At 37.9% G+C, this 23,105-nt stretch overlaps 1 protein-coding gene across 7 annotated transcripts in view; it reads left to right on the top strand.

The window, feature by feature from the left end:
* Window positions 1-1,653: 1,653 nt before the first annotated feature.
* CHRDL1 (chordin like 1) overlaps window positions 1,654-23,105 on the top strand; it is a 125,715-nt gene continuing 104,263 nt past the window's right edge. For 4 of the 7 annotated variants that reach the window (XM_003918140.4, XM_009198122.3, XM_009198120.3 and 1 more), the window contains exons 1-2: window positions 1,654-2,050; window positions 5,545-5,672. In XM_003918140.4, the coding sequence (XP_003918189.1) occupies window positions 5,579-5,672 (94 nt within the window). In that variant the 5' untranslated portion in view covers window positions 1,654-2,050; window positions 5,545-5,578. Of the gene's footprint in view, window positions 2,106-5,544; window positions 5,673-23,105 lie in introns of all 7 variants that reach the window. The other 3 variants (XM_009198119.3, XM_031660707.1, XM_009198121.3) reach the window with 1 other exon arrangement.

Genomic DNA, 23,105 nt, shown 5'->3' on the forward strand with positions numbered 1-23,105 from the left:
TCTCAGACTATCCCTTGAAACTCATTTTCCAGAATACTCTGTAAGCATGTTGGAAGTAATGATGGGAGTTGGGTAATTCACGCACAAGGGAAATTGAACAACCAGTCCTTGCCCTTGAAGAACTCACAATCTAGTAAGACAAAACATCACTGCATTAAACAGCATGAGAACAGTTGTAAGGCAACAAATCAGCAAATTCAAACCGATATACTACAGCACAAATTGAATGCATGTGGCAGTGTATGGCTACCCAGGCAGCAGGACGGAGGAAGACATTTTGGGCCCTGAAGGCAACATTGCAGTAAGGGCCCCCTTTCCTTTGTTAACAGTGAAATAAACATCTCCAGCAAAGCAGGGGCTAGTTGGATACTATTAACACTTCTGAAAAAGAAAAAGGAGGTAACATCCAGGGACAATTATTCTTGTTTTAATTTTTCTTTGTTCTCTGTTCCTGATAAGTGTTTTGGTTTTTTTGTTTGTTTGTTTGTTTGTTTGTTTGTTTGTTTGTTTTGGCAAGCCACAATTTCTCTGAGCATCAATTTCCTCATCTACAGACTGGAGATAACAACCAGAGAGTAGTGGGTTGAAAGTCAGGGAATCTGGATTGGAATCTCAAATTTGTCATTTACTAGCTGTGTGACCTGAGACACATCATCCTCTTCCCCCAATTTAGTTTCCTCTTCTGTGAAATGATGAGGTTAAGCTGAATGGTTCAGAAGTTCCCCACCAACTCTTAACACTTGAGACCTCAGGTAGTTCGGTTGGTTTTGAGAGTAAAAAGTAATGTTGATGTATGTGAAAACACTCCGTAAGCCATAAAGTACTATACAGATGTTAGGAATATCAATATTTATCTAGTTCATCTAGAAAAAAGCCCTGCGTTTCTTCTCCAGATTTAGGGGCTTAAAATATAGTCTGTCAAGGCAGCACTTTCCTGGACCTTAGAAGTTTCTGACAATTCTTTGCAACTATCACTTGTTGAATAAACACAAATTTGGAGTAGGCAGGCCCACCAAGGCATCAGCAATGCTACTGTGATTTCAAAGTTGAGCTCTTGGCCCAACTTAGAAGCTTAGGGACTTACCAAAAAAAATAGTGGGTATGGTGGGTGGCACCATGTTTTCTTCAAGACACTTAACAGTTAGAAGAGCCCCTTTCCATGAGGCTTGGGAGCCCAGTTGGTAAGGGAAAGCGGATTTCTAATCCCTGACCCTACACACACCCATCTCCACTCCGCCTTTAAGGACACCAAACCAAAGCTTTGTCACTCTACTAGCCACAGTGTGGATCTGGGAAACCCCCTGAAATGATAAGCAGCATGCTAGGGCATGATTTGCGAGGCCAGTTCATTCTGAGTCCAGGACACCAGCTCAGGACCAGACCAGGTGAACACCTCGGAAAGGCCTTGGTGCCAGAGGAGAGCGGGTGTGGGCTTCCAGGCAGGGGAGTCCGAGGGTAGTCGGTATCTTCAGGGCGTGCGCGAGTGGTGGGGAGCTCCTAGGTGCATCCAGTGCAGAGTGGGAGGAGGGACCGGAGGAGCTGTGCGGTCCCTTTAAGACCCCAACGCTCTCCTAGCCAAAGGAGGGGGGGCTGCAGTGGGGGCGGTGTGTGATGGGAAAGTAGCCGGCTGAGTCTCACACTTTCTAACGATTTTTAAACTTTCGGGCCGGGGGAGCAGAAATAAAGCCATTGTGCCGGGGCGGAGAAAGGGTGCGTGCTTGCAGCGGCTGCGTGCTTGCGGACTTCCCGCCAGCGCCGAGTGGCCGGCTTCTTGGGCCAAGTGGGGAGCGAGCGGGCGGGCGGGCGGGCAGGTGGCCCCCGGCCGCGGCGCCCGCGCCTTGGCTCTGCCCCCGGGAGCCAAGCAAGCCGCTGCTCCCTCGTGGTGTGAGGGCGGTGATGTTTTTCCTCCCACCCACTTTTGAGTTCCCCCTCCCCCCTCGCGCGCACTCTAGCTCTCGCCACAACCTGCGAGCCCCAGACCTCGGACGAGAGCGCCCCGGGGAGCTCGGAGCGCGTGCACGCGTGGCAGACGGAGGAGGCCAGTGCCCAGGTTAGTGAGCAGTGCCCGGCGCCCGCTTCCCTCACCTTTTCCAGCCTTTGCACAGGTGGGTTGCCTTCTCTTAGCCGGAGCCGTCCCTGGAAGTTTCCCCAGGGTGCCCCAAATTCCCCTGCCACCCCAGCCGGTTCTATGGTCCAGCAGCTACCAACCTGGATGGAGGTGGGGCCCAAGGCTTCTGACCAAAGCAAGTTGGGGGTCTCTGAATTCGAACTCACAGCTCATCCCTCCCCACTCGGCCTGCATTTCTCTCTGCTCTGACGCTTTGAGAGGTCACTTGGGTACTCCACCCTGAGCTACCCAAGGGGCTCTGCAGTCCCTTTAATCACTGCCTGTTCCTGAGCCTGTTTTCTCATTTTGCTGATGAATATGTGGTAAAGTTAATGTAACAGAGTAGATGGGCGAAAGGCTCCCTATCCTGTGCTCTGGCCATCTGCCTCATTTTTTGGCCCTGACTACGGGGGTCAGAATTTGAGACACTAGGCTCTGAAAGCAACGTGGTATATTGCCAGAGCATAGGGCCCGGAAAGGCTGCTTTCCAGTCCCTCCCAGCCCTGCCACTAAAGATATTTGAGTTCTCTGTGTCCCCCCAGTGCCCATTTTGAAGGTGAAGTTGTGTGGACTGAAATGAAATGATAGAAAGGTGTTTTGCAAGCCAAATGCGAGGCATTGTTTGGCAGTCATAAGCAGCAATGAAGGCATTTCCTCCAACAAGAGATACCCTGGGTTAAAACTGCCATTTTCAGTGGCAACACACCACCAGTTAACCGAACTTTTCTTGCTGGGTGGTAGAGTGGGGAGAGGATTTCAGCTGATGGACAAGGGCCTGAGACTCCAGTGACTTTCTTATTGTTTGTCGGAAAGAAAATTGCTACCCTAGGGGCTGTCCCACAGATGAGAGTCAATGTGAGATTACAAGGTCAGTCAAGCCTCACGGGAGGATTAAAGAGACACTGTGGGGCGTGAAGAACTGGCTGACATGTGTTCATCCCTTATCCTTCCTGTGGGTATGTCTCTTTGCTTCTGTTCTACCCAGGAGACCTGTTCTGAAAGTGGGCTCCTGACACTTGATGGCCCAGATTGCCTTGCAGTCACAACTGGGCGAGGAGCAGTTGATCCCTTTGCTTAACACAAATGAACAATGTGAATGCTTGTTTCATGGAAGCACCTTAATAAATACCTTTCTTTTGGTACTTGATACATTTCTTTATCTTGTAAAACACAGGAATTCTCCCATCCCACCTCCACTACCAGTGTTAGTTGCAGGGTTTTGGTTTTTTTTGTTGTTGTTGCTTTCTTGTTGGGTCCTGGATCCCCTGAAACATGCCAATGGCTATATGTCTAAGTAACCTGTAAAAGAGCCAGTGCGAGTTCAATGGCACAACAGCCTGTGTGAAGCAGACAGAGAGTTAATGCAGAAATAACTCCAGTTAACTGGGTCAAAGTATAATTTGAAAAATTAAGGACAGTTTGGCTCTTTGCAAGAATAAGAGTCGGCTAAGTTTGCTGAGCAGTACTTGCTTCTGTTTACTGCTGCAGTCCCAACACATGTTTTGAACCACCCCCTTCCCCAAAAGAAAAAGCTGAAGAGATAAAGAGAAATTGAACAGTGAGGAGATCTGGGGAGGGAACTCTTCTTGGTTCATATTTCTGCACAGAATACAAAGGCAGGACTTCAGGATCTTGTAAATCAAAAGTGAATATTTATAAAGCGATTCATTTTCTGATGTTCTCCATCACAGCCTGGGAGGCCACACAGATGACAGGAACGCCAAAAGAGATTAATTGCTCTCTAGTTACCAACTTTTTTATTTGCTTATAATATTAGTTGGGACCTAAGAAAGGCAAAAAAATCTATGAGCTGCTTTCTTGCCAACTTGAGTTAGGAAGCAATGCTACTGTTCACCGAATCGCCCGACCATTGTACAAGAAAAGCAGCCCTGTTGATTCTTGCATGGGGAGACCCTAAAACCGTGGTTTCAGAAACACCCACTGAAATCCAAAGTGGTTAAAAATCTTTCTCTTTCAGAGGCTTGGGGAATAAACTTATTAGAGTAGGCTCAGGAAGAACCTCACTGAGGTGGGTAGCTGTGTTAAATTGTTAATGAAAATGTTTTGTTTCAAAGAAACGTGGTAGCCCTCAAGGGACAGTGACATTCTGAGTGATTGAAAGTGGGCCACAAACTCACAGAGGGGACCAAGACATCAGAACTCAGGACTTTGGATGGGTAGGAACATGTCCTAAGAGAATTTGGTTCTTTAAGGAGCAGGGAGGAGGTAAAGAAAGAAGGCAGACAGTGCTGCAAATTTTGCCTGATAGCACAAATTACTCTATCATCAGTTCTTCCTTGGTTATGCATTCATGATTTGAAACCGTGGATTTTGAATGACCCAGGCAACTTCATAGCATTTAAATAGGAGCTGTGCACCTACTTCAGAGCCCAAACATATTCAGCTCTCCAAAATGATCGTTTTGCGTTCCTTCAAGTTCTTTATGTGCAATATTTAGTTTGGACTCTCTGGAAAGATCAATGAGTTCATTTCCCATTCAGATTGAATCTGGTGTTTTTAGAACATTTCAATATTTTCAGATCACCCATTGGAAGAATTTTGCAAACTCTAAAGTCTGTGGAAATGACCCATGACTAGATATGAGCTACTGCAAACTTTCTGTGTTCCAAGGTTGAAAAGGTTTAAGATTTCTACTCCTTATACTGGGAATGTCAATCTCATGTTTTGAAGAACTGTAGTTCTTTTAGTGGTTTTTTGCATGGTGGTGCAAGGTAAACAAATTATCTATTTAATTTGCCCAATTTCCCCCAAAAATGGCCCATTTGAAATCTCCATTTTACGATGGACTTCATGGGGGAGGAATATGTCTGAAACATTTTAAGCAATGAAACTTTTCAGGTGTTTAATTGCATCCATTTGCTAATTACATCTATCTTTTCCAACATTAGCTGCCAAACCAAAGATCCTTGTAGATCTCATAGAGGACAGACAAGAAACTGATCAATTTGTACTTCATTCCTAAAGGATTAATGGTAAAAGTAGTCTTGAAGCTAAGATTAGTTAACTTTCATTTCAGAAATTGCTTGGTCTCATGCCTGTTACTTTTACCTTGTTTGCTAAAATAACCGCTTTTGCAAACTAAAGTTTCCCTTTTCTCCCAAAAAAATTTCTTGAGAAATCAACTTTAATTCCCTTAGAAAGGAAGATTTCAAAATTTATTTTCATTTTCCTATGACTTGCCTGTAAGGACTTAGCCTCAGCTTTGGATAGGAATGCACCCTCTTTCACTTGAATTTTCGCCCACAAGCTTTGCAAGACAGGAGAGGCAAGTCCTTTATCTTGTGCAGGCAAACAATACTTACACTTATGTAAATTATCTGGCATTATTTTTTCTAGCAGGTTAGAAGCCTGAGCATCAGTGACCTCTATCAGTTCCAGATCTGTGTTAAGTCTTTTTTCTGCTTTCTTCCCAACAGCTTGAAGGTTCTGTCACCTTTTGCAGTGGCCCAAATGAGTAAAAAGTGGAAAATGGGAGGCATGAAATACATCTTTTCCTTGTTGTTCTTTCTTTTCCTAGAAGGAGGCAAAACAGAGCAAGTAAAACGTAAGTGTCTTGCGTTTGGAAAATAATACACTTTTTATAATGTCTTTGAAAATGTGGCTATAATCTGTAGCAATTGTGATTTAGCCCAAATGTGGCCGTGCCATTATTCTAAGAGAAGAAAGTGAATGTTACTGGTTTATGCATGAATTGATAAAAGAATGAGAGCTTTGAATCAGGTCAACTAAATTTGGGGCTGTTTTTCTGATTATCATGTAGTCTTTGTCTCATAGAACATATGACACATTAGCTTATTTTCTCTTTCCTGTTGTAAACTATACAAATCTCATTACATTTTACGTAACTCTAGAAATATCTGACAGATGAGCTGGAATTTTCCCAAATTTCAGACTCTTCAGCAAAGGCTTTCAGTTTATGAAAAATAATGACACAGAAAAAAAAGAAAAAGAAAAAGAAAAAGAAAAGCAGTCTCTGCCTATTCCCTTACGCTGAAAAATGAGGAAGGACGAAACCTTCCTATGAACTGGGCTCAGATGAAAAATCCTTTGAGGAAATTGAGATTCCAGGGACCGTTAGCAAATTGGATGCCATTTATTGAAAAGAACATCCCTGCAAAGCCAGGGAATATTTCTAGAAAGTCAGCGATCCGTGTAATGGGCTAACACATTGGAGAAAGCAGAGAGTGGCAGGAAGTGGGGGCGGGGGGATAATTAACCCTCCTTGCTGCCACGTTTAGGAGATTTATCAGTTACCGTCGACATCTCCGTTCTTGCTGCCTTTGCACAGTGTGGGTCTTACCTTCTTTGGGCCACTTGCAGCCACCTCTAAGGTAGATACTTGCTCTAAATTTGAAGGAAAAGCCTAAGCTCTAGTTCTCCTTTTTGACAGCATCAAAAGAAGCACAAAGTGGAATTGGTCCAAGAGGGGCATTCTCTGCTCCACTGAACTTATTCATGAGAAGGAGCTGTGAAAATATTCATGGTAGGAACTGAAGCAGCATCTGAAGCCCATCACTTAAACCTTTATCTCTTTTATCACATAAGTTAAATAGATCAGGCAGAAGGCTTGCTGACAAGGAGAACAGTGCCAAGCCTATTCCATCCTTAAGTGTTTTTCTGTCCCACTACAATTTTCATAGTAAATGTCGTCTTCTTCCTGGGAGAAGTAGTGTTTAATAGTGTTTTTGATTAGGCTTTTGAGCATAAGCGGTCTATGGTGATATCTAGTATGATTGGGACACAAAAGGAAGTTTAGTGGGGCATGATCTCAGCAAGGAAGCTTGGATCAGCCTTTACTCTTGTATCCCTCAAATTGCATCCTTCTTCTACCGCTTGAATATGGTTCATCTCAGAATCCTCCTCTTCTAGAAGCCCTCCTTGATTTAAGTGGATGTGACAGAAGCATCCATGCATTGTCAGCTCAGCTCACAATTAGCTAGGCTTAGGGATGAAAAATTACTCAATAAGTACAATGTACATTATTTGGGTGATGGTTACACTAAAAGTCCAGACTTTATATCCATGTAACAATATATCCATGTAACAAAACTGCACTTGTACCCCTTAAATTTATACAAAATAATCTTCCTGTCTTAGAAACTTCCCTTATAGCCTGTTAATGATGACCTCATGGGGAAAGCTTGTAACTCTCAGAAGACCATCTCTTATGGAAAGCCTTTCATATTTATGAAGAATTGAATAATATTGTCCATGAAACTTAGACAAAGAAAGATGTGACTTAAAAAAAAATTACAAACCCAAATCTACTACTTTCTAATATTTCCTTGTGCAGATGAATTTGTTCCAAGCCCTTTTGATATTCAATTGGTGCCAAATTGATTATGTAACAGATGGCCTAGGGCACCAGATCTGGTCCAGTGTTTCAGGCTTATTGTCAGATGATGAGGCTAAGGTCATGGTCCTTCCCTTAATGAGCCACTGAGCATCATTATTTGTGTCCACGCCCAAGCTAACTGTTCTGAAGACATGCAAAATCATCTCTGCTAAAGGGAAAACCTCAAAGCATATGTCCTATGTATGTTGCCTTGATATATACATGCACATACACAAACACACACAATATGCATGCACAGAGATTTATATTGCAGCTCTAACAGTGAGAAGTTAGAAGCAGTGGAAATGTCAGTTCATAGATAAATAGTTACAAAAATGATCCAGGTAATGTAATGTAATGCTACCATTAAAAACACTGTTTATTGAAAATTTGGCGGCCCTGAGAAATGCTTGTTAACTTATTTTTAAGTTTCTTAAATTATAAAATTAATGTGTATGCTTATTATGCAAAACAACATGAAAGCATCTGAGCTTCATATGGAACATGTATCCCTAAACTCCCATTCCACTCTCCTGGGATAACCATTATTAGTGGTTTGCTGTGTGTTCTTCCAAACTACTTTCTTTGTTTTATAAAATTATACATACATGTCTGTACAAGTTTTTGTTTTACAAAAATAGGATATTATATACACTTTTCTGTGACTTGCTTTTGCTCAATAATGTGTGTAGGACATCCTTCCATGTCAATACATTGCAATATAATAGTGCTGTATTCTTTCTAATGCCTGCATAGTTTGCAGTTGCGTAAGTTTGCACTGGGTTGTTTAACTAGTCTATATTTGTAGATACTGAGGTTGTTTCCGGTTTTTGCTATTAAAAGTAAGGCATTTATGAACATCTTTAGGCACTTATTCAAGTATTTGTGAGAAATAGTCGAAGTGCATGTTCAGTTTTAATCTTGGTAAGTACTGCCAAATTGCCCTTCATATAAGTTGTATTAATTTATGCTCCCACCATCTACGTATGAAAGTACATTTCTAATTCCTTCACCAAGATTATAATCAATCTTTATATTTAGGGGCCATTTTAATAGGACAAATAATCTGTCAGTTTTTCTTGGTACTTTTCTGTTTCTACAGCATCTTTTCAATTATGTATTAGTTCAATTTTATTTCTTCAGTGTATTGTCTATTTTTTAGTTTGGTTGCTTGTGATATTTATTTGTTAAAAACTTATTAACCTTTTATATTTTAAATATTATTTTTGATATGCCGCTTGTTTTAATTTTTAAGTTGTATCTTTCCCATATAGAAGTTTTAAAATTTTATGTAGTCAGACCTGTCATTCATTTTCTATATGGCTTCTGGATTTCTTATTCCTAGGAAGGTCTTTCTCACCCTGTATTTTTATATTTTCTTCTACTGCTGCCATAATTTTATGTTTTACCCATAGTTCTCTATTCCATCTGAAATTTATATTCCCGTATGGTATGCAATGGGGAACTAATTTTTTTTAAATCTCCGGATGGTAGGTTTATGAATGTTATTTTTGCTCACTTTTATGCTTCTGTCTATTCCAAAATTTCCACAATTGGCAAGTTTCACTTTTAAAACAGGAGAAAAGCTCTTTTTAAAGTAAAAGTACATCTTATTTCCCATATTTTTACTGTGCAATTCTAGAGAGAAGTTGGTATGGGAGTAGATGAAGAAATAGAGGGGTTTTCTAAAATTAAAAAGGAAAGCAACTGGAAAAACTTCAGAAAATGGGTAAGAGTAGGTATGGGTCATAAACTCTTCATGTCTCTCCTTGTCTGACACCATTTTACCAAAAGAAGGCAAAGTTTTTTATCTTGCAGGGGCTGGTTAGAATATAAGCTTTTAGGTCAAGAATTGGGCTTTGTAGCCTGTTTGCTCTCCTATTTGGGGCATCAGGGTGGAATGACGGGGGATGCCATTATGATCAAAGATGCTCACTCGATTGATTCAGAAATCTGGAAAAAATGCTTTGTTTGTGGAAAGCTCATCACAAGGAATGGTGAAGGTGGGTGCTGCCACTTGCTGGTAGCTAATTAGCCATAGTTACAATTTCTCTTATAAGAGGCAAGACAGGCTCAGGAAACCCGAAAATACTGATAGTGCGTTGCAATGGATGAATGAGCCATTTGTTGCTTACATAAAAGTTTGTTACTGTTCAGCATCAGCAAGGTTTGAGGTCTTTAGCTGGGAAAAGGTCCTTCTGTATAACTCCATTATGCTCTGTTGTTAAAGTTGTAGTCAATGAGGCCAGGAAACTCTTTTGAAGTTCAAAGGAGCGTAACATTCACAGCATAATATTCATGCAAATATGGGACAAATGGGCTGAAGAGTTTGCCCCTTTGGCAGATCTAACTTAGGTAATGAACTATTGATCAAAGTGAGGTTGAAGAATTGAGTTGTTAAGAATATTCAATTATGTATTTCTAATAGACCAGCCTGTGCCAAGTCTGGCAAAGGTTCTGGAGAGAGAAATTGTTCATGTATTTAATGGAGTCCACTCCTGCTTTACAAGGTGAGTTAACTGGATCTTCAAGGAACCAGATTGTCACTTATTTTTCTCCTCAAGAGAAAAGCTTCCAACATTCAGATTTGGCTAAAACTGGGCCTCTGGACTTCTCAGGAAAGGCAAGCCACCAAAACATTGAAGGGAAGGAAGAAGATACTTAGAAAGTTTGAAACATGTGAAGCCCACTTAGAACTTCTCTGTCTATTGTGAGAGCCAGCCAGGAAGGTGTGAGTTTTCCTGCTCCAGATTCTCCCTTGGACATTTGAGGTGATTGTTGAACAAGCAAATGAGTGGACCTGTTCACATCTTAGAAGTTTAATTAAGTGGAAGTAGAATAAAGGAATACTTAAAATTAGATAGCTTAATGCTTTTCAAAGTATACTCTTAATTCTTTTTTATTTTGGTGAGGGGGCAGTAGGTTTTGTAATGGAGGCTCTGTAGTTAGCCTAGATCCAATCCCCAGCTCCTTGACTTACTTATGTACCTTGGGAATGTTACCTAACCTCTCCAGCTTTAGTTTTCTTATCAGTACAGTGGGGGAAATAATAGCATAATGAGCATGAGCATTGTCGTTTGAAGAAGAAACGAGATTGTGTACACCAAATGCTTTGCATAGTGGCTGACGCATAGTAAGTTTTTCGTAAGTGGTTGCCATTAGAGCAACTCTCTTACAAGTCAAAGATATTATCCCCTTAATTTTAAGGTGAGAAACTTCAAACTCAATGAGGTCAAGTGACTTTGTACAAGGACAAGCAGAAAGGCCCAGCCATAGCTAGAACCAAAACCCGGGTCTCCAAATTAAGTGTTCTGTTCACTATGCCTATCTGCCTCCTGGAATTCTTTGAGAAAGTCAGTTCATTGTCTTGAATAGAAGCCCAGTCCTTTATACATGGCAGCCACTTAATACATAAGAGATGACCCAAGTAAATAAATGAAGATTTTCTAACCCAAATTCCTAAGAGGGGTAGTATACTATTTGGGAATTAAAAGACTGAGACAAGGACTAAAAAAATTTTCAGGAACCTACATTAGCTAAACCAAAGGAAAATTGTGAGGAAGGTTAAAAGTATGTGCCTCTATGTCTATGCTTCTTATATTTCCCTGACTTCTCAGTAGGATTGGAATGTTTTCATAGTTTAATGGAACGAGGACTATGCTTAAAGTCAAGAGACCTGGTTTCTGGTCAGTCTTCCATTGTTTGTCGTGTGGTATTGGTTGAGTCATTCGTGTTCTTTGAAGTAAAGATTCACTACTTACAAATTGAAAAGAATTATTGACTTCTGGACTGAAAACTAAAGAATAGTATAGGGGTTGGGGAGATGGAACAAGGGAAACAAAGGCCCTGGTTTTGTGCACTTGGGGCAAACCATATGGATGTTTAATATTGTCACAAGGTAATTGCAAAGAATATTTTATCCATTTAAGATTTGTAGCCTGTCCGCTTCTAGAAAGATTAGATACACATTAGAGATGAAAGAATAGGAGCAAGATAATGTTTTTAAAGATGAAATAAAATAGAGGCCATCTGAAGAAAATAGAAATAATAGATGTTTTTAACATTTGGTTTAGTAGATTATAGCATTTATAATGTAAATTTGGCTTATGCCTCCCAAAAGGATGAAAAGAGAAACTTTGGGTTTGTTGTCAAGAGAAAATTTACAGTTTCATCTACAGAGATTATTCCCACCTCTAACCCACTCAAGCAGTATTGATCATGGGATGTTTGAATAAGGTACTTTCTGGGTATCCTTGGTTTCATAGAAAATAGAATTGTCTGTTTGGCGTTTCTTTACTGACCCTCTGTAAAGGAAGAAGGCAAATATTATAATTCAATAAAGGACTTTCTATAAGCATAAGGAAATGCATTCCAGGTACTTTCCCTTTGAATGATCTAAATTGGAGGATAGAACATGGAAATGTTAAATAGATGTTTAACACGTCTACTAGACTGGATTGTCAACTATCAGATGCCCTAAGCAAGCTTTCTATTAACATGATTTGTTTCTGATTTTAAAATAGATGCTCATTGTTAAACATTCAAAAGGTGCATAAAAGTATAAGGAAAACAAAAATGAGCAGTAATCACAATGTGTATGGATAACCATAGTTAATTGATACATATACTTGTAGTCTTTTTTTCTAAGCTCAGTTATACAAACATATTAGTTTACAAAACTGAAGCACTTTTTAAACGGGATGGATCAGGGTTTGTTTATTTATTTATATAAATTTAGGGGGTACAAGTGCGGTTTTGTTACAAGGATATTTTGCATAGTGGTGAAGTCTGAGCTTTCAGTGTAGCCATCACTTGAATTGTGTACATTGTATCCAACAGGTAATTCCTCATTCCCCACACTTCTCCTACCTCCCACCTTTCCACATCTCCAGTGTCTATTTTTTCCAAAATGTATGTCCATATATACACATTATTTAGCTTCCACTTGTAAGTGAGAACATGCAGTATTTGGCTTTTTGTTTTTGAGTTGTTTCACTTAAGGTCAATTCACAATGGGAGTCTCTAAAATGCACCTGTAGTGAAGAGATATCCCATGATGTCTGTAAGTGAAAGCTGGGTGGTTTAGATACCAGTTGCAGGATATACATATTTGATTCTATTGTGAAAAGTTCAAGAGCTCAACTTTTATTCTTTACCAAAGGGAACAAAAGTATTCCTGATCAAACAGAAAGTCTCCCTTCACAGAGATTTGCACCGCTACAGTGCTGATAGGAAGAACAATTTGGTTTTTTGAACAGGCATTTTTATTTTTACCCAAAGTCCTAAGTCATATGACACGGAAGAGATGATATTTGTCTGAAAAAATATTAAGGTCAGATTTCACCAGCTTAGCAGCCTTTCTGTAAAAGGATCTCCTTTTGATGGGTTTGCCCACCTGCTAATAGGAAAGTGAAATAACCACAAAGCAAGTAGTGAGAGGGCCATGCTGTGGGAGGCCCAGGCAGGTGAATCACAAGGTCAGGAGTTCGAGACCAGCCTGGCCAACATGGTGAAACCCCGTCTCTACTAAAAATACAAAAATAATTAGCTGGGCGGGCGCCTGTAATCTCAGCTACTCGGGAGGTTAAGGCAGGAGAATCACTTGAACCCAGCAGGCGGAGGTTGCAGTGAGCCGAGATTGTGCCTCTGCACTCCAGTGGGTGACAGAGCAAGACTCCATCTCAAACAAAAAAACATAAAATACTCAATATATAATTTTGGGCAGGAGATCCAGCAAGAAGGAAAAAGATAATTAACTTCTGAATGAAGGAAAAAGCTGCATACACAGGATGGAGAATTTTGCTGCTTCATTACTTTCTTCTTCTCTGGTGTCCGCAGACTGGAAATGAAGTCTTAAAGTCCTGAGAAAATATGACACAGAGTCTTCAACTCTAGAAATCCAATTGTCAGAGAAATAAGAAACGTTTTCCCCTTAACTACTATATCTTGCCCTTCCTACATTCTACTTCAAGTTTGATAAGTGACAGAAGAGAAGCACTTATGCCTTTATTTTTTCTTCACTCTTCTAGTAGCCTTTTTAAGAAATAAATAATTTAAAAGGAGTTTGTTTACTTGATGTGTCCACTCATATAATGAATAGCAGAGATTCATCTTTTTTTCCACTGACCACGTGTTATAATAGAATAAATATTGTTGTAATACTTACATGACAATGTGTCTACAGTAATAGCTCTTATCAAAAACAGTTCTTGGGAATTTTTTCTTGATTTTGGACTGGTGATGAAGTTACTGACCTTTGCTTAATCCTGGGAGCTGGTCAGTAATGATTGGCAAAACATTGATGGCATAGTGACACGTATCTGTTGTTGTTTACTTTTTTGTCATCATTGTTCCTATTAACAGGGGCCCCTAAAGTAGCAGAAATAGCCACCTCTAATTAGGGCAAGCTGATACATTTGAAAAATAGCTGTGATGTTGCAGGCTGAAGGTCCATCTCACATGTTGGAATTCCTTTGGGACCAAATTTTACTCTCAGACACCATTAGTTAGCAGTAAGTCATGCATCCTCCAGTTTCTATCTCTCTGTTATTGGCAAGTGATCACCTTAATTTTCTTGCACGTATCTCCTGGAAGCTGGCGAGGCATCCTTATTTCAATAAAATGAGCTGATTTGTGCTTTTTGTCCAAGATGATATACTGGAGTTTTATGTATTATTGATTATACTGCATAACTCACTAAATTATCTCCTGGGTAATGTCAACAACTTTTTAAAATTTCAAACTTATAAGCATGCACTGAAATTGACTTTATCATAGTTTCTCAAATTTAGTGATTGTCCAATGTGTTCATGGTGAAATTAGTATAATTGTGCTAACCACTCAGTATTGGACAACCATGCTCAAACTTGTCTTAAAAATTATGGTGTTCCAGCACTTTTGGAGGCCAAGGTGGGCAGATCACCTGAGGTCGGGCGTGGTGGCAGGCACCTGTAACCCCATCTACTCGGGAGGCTGAGGCAGGAGAATTGCTTGAACCCAGGGAGCAGAGGTTGCGGTGAATAAAGATTGTGCTATTGCACTCCAGCCTGGGCAACAAGAGCAAAACTCCATCTCAAAAAAAAAAAAAATTATAGTGTTTACTTTTTTGATGTGCTATAAAAATATGAGTGTCAGTAATTGCAGAAGCATTGTTTAATAGCACTAATGGCATTACTGTTCAGCTCCTTGTCTGCCTTCAGTTCCTAAATTTGCTCCTTCCAGGAGCTGTAGGTTTCTGCCTGGGTCATAATTAGCCAAATCCCATGTTGCTGAGATAATAAGACCAATACAGTTGATGAAATACCATTATGTTTTCATTTTAGATCAGGTTTCTATCAGCACTTAGTGTTTGAGTAAGATATTTGCATCCTCAAGAAGCATAGTTTGGAAGACACTGGTATGTGGGATAAATGCCACGTGAACAAATGAGGAAAGTGCTGTTAGGTTTAAAGAGAATGAAAAATAACTTTTAGCTGGGGTAATATTGTCTTCCCATCAAGATTTCAAAGCCCTTAAAAGCATGAGCACTATTTTATGCATTATGTATTGTCACTGATATAAATACAAACATGCAAAATAGTCTCTGCCAGCTGCACTATTTTATATAGTCTTTGTTGAGTATTACTTGACTTCACTACAAACAACATTGATTTTTAAAAGGTGATCAAAGCTGTATTGGCCGGGCGCGGTGGCTCAAGCCTGTAATCCCAGCACTTTGGGAGGCCGAGACGGGCGGATCACGAGGTCAGGAGATCGAGACCATCCTGGCTAACACAGTGAAACTCCGTCTCTACTAAAAAAAATACAAAAAAACTAGCCGGGCGATGTGGCGGGCGCCTGTAGTCCCAGCTACTCGGGAGGTTGAGTAAAGAATATGTGGAAGCTCTTTACTTTCCAAGTTCTAAAAACAGTGACCTGCACCTTACCAACTACGTAGCAGGAGAGGCAGAATTCTGTAAAGGTTATAGTCCTTGGTTCTAAAGCTACAAGATATAGGTTTGAATTATATTTCCATACCTTGATTAGTCATGTCAACTTGGGCAAGTTACCAAACCTCTCTGTGCCATTGATTCCTCAGTGGTAAAATGGGGCCAATAATGAGACCTACCTTGTAGGGTTGTTGTAAGAATTTAGTGAATTCAGATATGTGCAACCCTTAGAGCAGATCCTGCCTCATAGGAAATGCCCAACAAATATAACTTGTTTTTATCATTGTTATCACCATTCTCATTTGGTTCTATATTTTTCTTGCACTTGGTTCCCTGGCTGCTTTTTACACTTATCATCTACCTCCTAGCCTTTGAGCCAAATTAGGGGCAGAAAATTCAGATGGCTCAGCTTTCAAACTTTGTCTAATAATACTCCTTAGAGGCTGAATTTGGGGAAGGTGTAATCTATTGGCTGAAATCAGTTATTTCAGTTATTGTGGTTTTCAAGAATAATGGTGAACTCACATATATTGAAGCGATCCATTTAATAGTATCAGTGAAATAATCTATCTTAAAGACTTTTTAGAGAATAGATAGCAACTTGGCTAAAAGTTACATATTAAGAATACCTTCCTCATCACATCAATATATACTGTCCTTTTGGAAGCAGACTTTCCTGCAAGTCAGAATCTTAAATAGTTTGGAAGAGAGTTTTGGAAATGTGGAAATGTGCAAATGTACTTGAAACCCATATTTGTATAGCTTGTTTTATTTTAGTGCTTGAGTAGTCTTTTCAGTGGTCTTTATCTTTTATTATCCCCTTTCTTCTTTATCAAGTAAGAAAAGGGTAGATTTTTCAACCATGCAGAACATATAGCTGATAGAAAAACTTATTCAGTTTCATATTTTAAATAGGTAAATATTATGTCAACCTCTGAGCTAATCCAAGCAAGAAAAATAATTCAGAATCAAATGCATAATATACAGGTTATAGCTTACTCTGCAAAATGGATTTAAATCTACAAAGTAACTTTTAGCTTACCTCCATTCAAGTTTTAGTTGCCCCAGACCCATGTAAGTATGAATATTTATGCTAGCCTAGTAATGCCATTTGAAGGAGCCACCTTGTAGGATTTGCTTCCACATGTATACTCAGATTCTTTCTGAAATGTTGAAGTAAGTTGTATATGTGAAAAGCAAATCACTTAAATGTTTTTCAGTGAGACTACACATTTATTGTACAGAAACAGTAACTCTCATCTCACCAAAATGGTAGAGAAAGATGCCTTATTTAGATGTTAGTCTTGGGAAATTCATAATCATCTCTCGTCAGTTAAATATGCTGGGATTATTAACATATTTAAAATATTTCTTACCATGTCCTTGAATGTTGTGGAGCAGAAGTTTAAAAAGTATTGCTAAGACTTGACTGAAAAACACTCAAATTCTGCCTTAAAAGTATGTTCTGTTTTCTTTCAACTAATAAATATTTTGAGCACCTACTTTTAGCCCACAAATAGAGATTAATATAACAATGTTGACAATGATGATAGTATCATAAAAGGGGAAATAAAAATGGTTACTAAAATGAATATATATTCAACCTTGCTGATAAGAAAAAGAAAGAAATATTGGTTCGATTTTCCCTTACTTACCAAGTTGCCAAAACTTTAAACAGTCCGTTGCTGGGCAGTCTCACTCACTGCTAATGGGAAAGTAAATTACTGCAGCTTTTCTGGAAGGTAGTCTGGTAATGTAAATAAAAATTTTGAAAGTACTCAAAACATTTGACCCAAGAAATCTACTTCTAAGATTTTGCATTAAGAAAATACCTAATGTTGCAAACAGAACTTTATATATAAGGATCTTTGTCATAATTTATTTAATGGAAAGAAATGGAAACAACCCAGTGTTCCAAGATAGGGGATTGGTTAATAAATTGTGGTTCAGCTGTGTATTGGTTTAGAACTATGTAATTAGTCAGGAAGTATGGGGAAACTATTTAATGTCACAGGAATGTTCTGATATGTTAATTTATAATGTAGTTTATAAAATGTATATAATGTATGCTGTTAATTTTGTAATAAAACCTTTATACACATAACACATGGGAAAAAAAATCAGAAAGAGCTTCCTGTTTCCAGTCTGATACATAGTGATCTTGGAGGTTGCTATTCCTGTTGTCACAAGAAAAAAAAACTGAATGAACTGAAAATCAACAATAGATGCAGTAAGATGGGAAATAGAAATAAAAGGTATACAGACTGGGAAGGAAAAAACAGCATTACCTTTGTTCATAGATGACATGTTTTTCTGCGTAGAAAATCCCAATGGATCAACAACAATGACAAACACACTCCTGTAACTAAGAGGTGATTATAGCAAGGTTGAAGTATACAAGGTTAATATAAAAGTCAATTGCTGTTCTGTCTACCAGCAATTAACAAGTGGAATTTGAAATAAAAAATACAATATTATTTCTATAAAGACTCCTTAAAATGAAACAGGTGTAAATCCAACAAGATATGTACAATATCTATATGATGAAAGCTATAAAACTCTGATGAAAGAAATAAAAAACTAAGTAGAATGGAGAGATACTCCATGTTTGTGGTTAGGAAGACTCGATATTGCCAAGATGTCAGTTTTTCCCAACTTGATGAATAGATTCCATACAATATCAGTAAAAATGCCAGCAAGTTATTTTGTGGATATCAACAAACAGACTCTAAAGTGTATATGGTAAGGCAAAACCCAGAACAGCCAACACAATATTAAAGAAGAACAAAGTCACTACCCAACTTCAAGACTTACTATTAAACTATGGTAATCAAAGTTATGAGTTATTGGCAAAGTAATAGAAAAATAGATCAAGGGAATGTAATAGAGAGCCCAGAAATAGACCCAAATAAACATCATCAACTGATCTTTAACAAAGTAATTAAATGGAGAAAAACAGTCTTTTCAATAAGTGGTGCTGGAACAACTGGGCATCCACATCCAAAATATAAATAAATCTGGACATGGATTTCACACCCCTCACCAACATTTACTCAAAATAGAACACAAACATGAGTGTCAAATGCAAAACTAAAAAACTCTTAGAAGATAATATAAGAGAAAAATTTAGGTAACCTTGGATTTAGCAATGACTTACTTTTTTAACTTTTAGTTTAGGTTCAGGAGTACATGTGCAGGTTTGTTAATACAGACAAATGTGTGTCACGGGGGGTTGGTGTACAGACAATTTTGTCCCCCAAATACTAAGCATAGTACTCAATAGGTATTTTATCTAATCCTCTCTCTCCTCCCACCTTCATGCTTCAAGTAGGTCCTAGTGTCTGTTGTTACCCTCTTTTTGCCCATTGGTTCTCATTGTTTAGCTCTCACTTATAAGTGAGAACATGCAGTATTTGGTTTTGTGTTCCTGCATTAGTTTGCTAAGGATAATGGCCTTCAGCTCCATCCATGTTCTTGCAAAGGACATGACCTCATTCTTTTTTATAGCCTCATAGTATTCCATTTGTGTATATGTGCACATTTTATTTATCCAGTCTACTGTTGATGGACATTCAGGTTGATTCCATGTCTTTGGTATTGTGAATACTGTTGCAGTGAACATATGCACGCATGTGTCTTTATGGTAGAATGATTTATATTCCTTTGGGTGTATACCCAATAATGGGATTGTTTGGTCAAATGGTAGTTCTGTTTTTAGGTCTTTGAGGAATCACCACACTGCTTTCCACAATGGTTGAACTATTTTACATTCTCTCCAGCAGTGTATAACCTTCCCTTTTCTCCATAACCTTGCCAGCATCTGTTATTTTTTGACTTTTTAGTAATAGCCATTCTGATGGTATTACTAAAAATGGTATCTAATGATGAGTTTGATTTGCATTTCTCTAATGATCAGTGATACTGAGCATATTTTCATGTGCTTGTTGACTACGTGTGTGTCTTTTGAAAATTGTCTGTTCGTGTCCTTTGTCTACTTTTTAATGAGGTTATTTATTTTTTACTTGTAAGTTTGTTTAAGTTGCTTACAGATTCTTGATATTAGACCTTCATCAGATGCATAGTTTGCAAATATTTTCTCCCATTCTGTAGGCTGTTTACTCTGTGGATGCTTTCTTTTGCTGTGCAGATGCTCTTTAGTTAGATTAGATTCCACTTGTCAATTTTTACTTTTGTTGCAGCTGCTTCTGGCATCTTTGTCATGAAATCTTTGCCAGTTCCTTCTTCTAGAATGGCATTTCCTAGGTTATCTTCCAGGGTTTTTATAATTTTAGGTTTTACATTTAAGTCTTTAACCCATCTTGAGTTGACTTTTTGTATGTGGTTTAAGGAAGGGGTCTAGTTTCAATCTTCTGCATATGGCAAGCCAGTTATCCTAACACCATGTATTGAATAGGGATTCCTTTCTGCTTTGCTTGTTTTTGTTGACTTTGTTGAAGATCAGATGGTTGTAGGTATGTGACATTATTTCTGGGCTCCTTATTCTTTTCCAGGCGATTACTTTTTAGATACAACACCAAAGGTTCTATCCAAGAAAGAAAGAGTTGATAAATTTGACTTCGTGAAAATTAAAAATTTCTGCTCTGCAAACGACACTGTCAAGAAAATAAAAAACCACAGACTAGGAAAAATATTTTTTTTTTTTATTTTAAATAACAGATTTATTATTATTATTATTATTATTTTTAATTTATTTATTATTATTATACTTTAAGTTGTAGCAAGGGACATATCTGATAAAGGACTGTTATCCAAAATATACAAAGAACTCTTAAAACTCAACAATAAGAACACAAACAGCTCTATTTAAAAATGGACCAGAGACCTTAGCAGACACCTCACCCAAGAATGTATGCAGATGACAAATGAGCTTATGAAAAGATGCTCCACATCGTATGTCATCAGGGAAATGCAAATTAAAATAAGAGTGAGATACCGCTACACACCTATTATTATAGAATTGCCAAAATCCAGAACACTGACGACACCAAATGCTGGTGAGGATGTGGAGCAACAGGAATTTTCAGTCATTGCTGATGAGAATGCAAAATGGTACAGCCACTTTGGATGACTGTTTGGAAGTTTCTTACAAAACTAAACTAAACATACTTTTACCATATGATCCAGCAGTTTCACTCCTTGATATTTACATCCCAAATTTTAAAATGTATGTCTCACAAAAACCTGCACATAGATGTTTATAACAGCTTTATTTGTAATTACCAAAACTTGGAAGCAGCCAATATGTCCTTCAGTAGGTGAATGGATGAATAAACTTTGGTAAATGCAAGCACTAGAATATTATTCAGTACCAAAAAGAAATGAGCTATCAAGCTGTGAAGAAACATGGAGGAAATGTAAATGCATATTACTAAGTGAAAGAAGTCAATCTGAAAAGGCTACATACTGTATGATTGCAACTATATGACATTCTGGAATAGGTAAAACTATGGAGACAATGAAAAGATCAGTGGTTGACAGGGGTTAGGCAAGAGAGAGGAATGAATAGGCAGAACACAGAATATTTTTAGGGTAGTAAAATTGCTCTCTTTGGTACTATAATAGTGGATACATGTCATTATATATTTGTCCAAATCCATAGAATGTACAATACCAAAGGTGAACCTTAATGTAAATTGTGGACTTTGAGTGATAATGATGTGTCAGTGTAGGTTCGTTAGTGGAAACAGTTGTACCTTTCTGGCAGGGGATATTGATAATTGGGGACACTATGCATGTGTGGCAGTGGTAACAGGGGGTATATGGGAAATCTCTGTACCTTCCTCCCAATTCTGTGAACATAAGACTGCTCTAAAAAATTAAGTATTAATTTAACATATAAAAATACATAAATACATTTAAAATATTTATACAATACTTTCCCACCCCCCACGGTTTATGGCTACATCAAATTTCTCTTCAGCAACTGCAAGCAAAGAAAGAAAGGAGTGAAATATTTAAGTTGTTGGAACAAAAAGGCTATCAATCTGGAATTCTGTATTCAGAGAATTTATCTTTCAAAAATAAATGATAAATAAAGACTTTCTCAGACAAAAAGTGAGAGAATTTGTCACCAGTAGACCTTCCTTGCAGGAACTATTAACAAAAATTCTTCATAAAGAAGAAAAATGTCGTAGGTCAGAAACTTGGATCTACTTAAAGAAAGGAAGAACATTAGCAAAATAATAAGTGAAATAAAATCTTTTTCTTTTTCTTAATTGATATAATAAAGAACAGTTAGTTCAAAATAAAAATAGCAGTGGTGTCTTACATATCTGTAGCTTATGGGAAAGTGGAATGAGTGACAGGTGTAATAAGGAATGGAAGGGAGGAATTGAGAAAATTCTGTTAGAACACACCTATGCTACACATGCAGTGGTATAGTGTTATGTAAAAGTAAAAGTGGACTTGGATTAATGTAAATGTATATTGTAAACTCTAGGGCAGCCACTAAAAACTTCCTTAAACAAAGTATAACTGATATACTAAGAGAAGAGAGAAAATGGAATAATATAAAATGTTCAGTTAAAACCAGAGACGACAGAAAAAGAAAGGAAAACAAAAAAAAGTAATTAAAAAGCTAGGGCAATGAATAGAAAGTCATTGCAAATACGGTCAATATTAAACTAGCAAATCAATAGTAACTTTAAATGTGAATGGTCTATATAAACCAATTAAAAGACAGAGACTGTCAGGGGATTTAAAATCCCCAAAATCCAACTATGTGTTGTCTATAAGAGACCACTTTATTTTTATAAATATTTCTAATAAATTTTATTGTGTACATTTAAGATATACAACATGATGTTGTGAGATACATATACATAAAAATTGTAACTATAGTGAAACAAATTAGTATATTTATTCATCTTACATAATTATCCATTTTCCCCCACAAGAGCAGTTATAATCATATTAATTGAACAATTTGTCCCTTCAAGTCAAATTCATCAGTTGTGATGGGTCAGATTCCTCAATTATGACCAACCATTGAAGGTGAAATTCAAATTTTATTTTTTTAGTGGTTTTATTTTTGAGAAAATTTTTATTTCACCTTTCCCAATGGATAGACATTTATTTCAAGATACACTGCATCCTCTTATTGTCAATACTTCAAACCTACCAGCTACTGACATCTTGAAACAGCATAATTTGTTATCCATGACTCCTGAAAGTTCCTCATGTCACCAACCCTTATATGACACCAGTGTAAAGATGGCTGTTTGTGGAAATGTGCTCACCACATTGCCAAGTGTCTTGGGTCTCCTTTTGAAAAGAATATTTTTTTCACAAAAGCCAACATATCCCCGAAAATGCAGCTTCATCTTCTATTGGTATGGTCTGTGGAAGTCACAGAGGCTAGAATTTCGGTCCATATTATGGTTGATAACTACAATTTCTGTTGCAAAGTATGCAAGCATTACTTTGAACTGCATCTGATGAAACTTGGTGGTCTAGGCCATTACTTGCAGATTGCCAAATCCTATTTTAGGAACAATGCTTTCAATTCCCTTTTGTTACATGTCTCAGAACAATATCCTGTTAACTAATATGATGGTTCATTTTACTGTATATATGAGAAAAATTTCGTGTTAAACAATATATTTTGACTTTTGGTTTTAGTATGTTTTAGTACAAATATCCAGGGACAAATTCTTCAGTTGAATACATCCAAGAGGCACATTGTTCAGTTGAT

The sequence above is a fragment of the Papio anubis genome, chromosome X (assembly GCF_008728515.1).
Source record: "Papio anubis isolate 15944 chromosome X, Panubis1.0, whole genome shotgun sequence".
NCBI classification, from domain to species: Eukaryota; Metazoa; Chordata; class Mammalia; order Primates; family Cercopithecidae; genus Papio; species Papio anubis.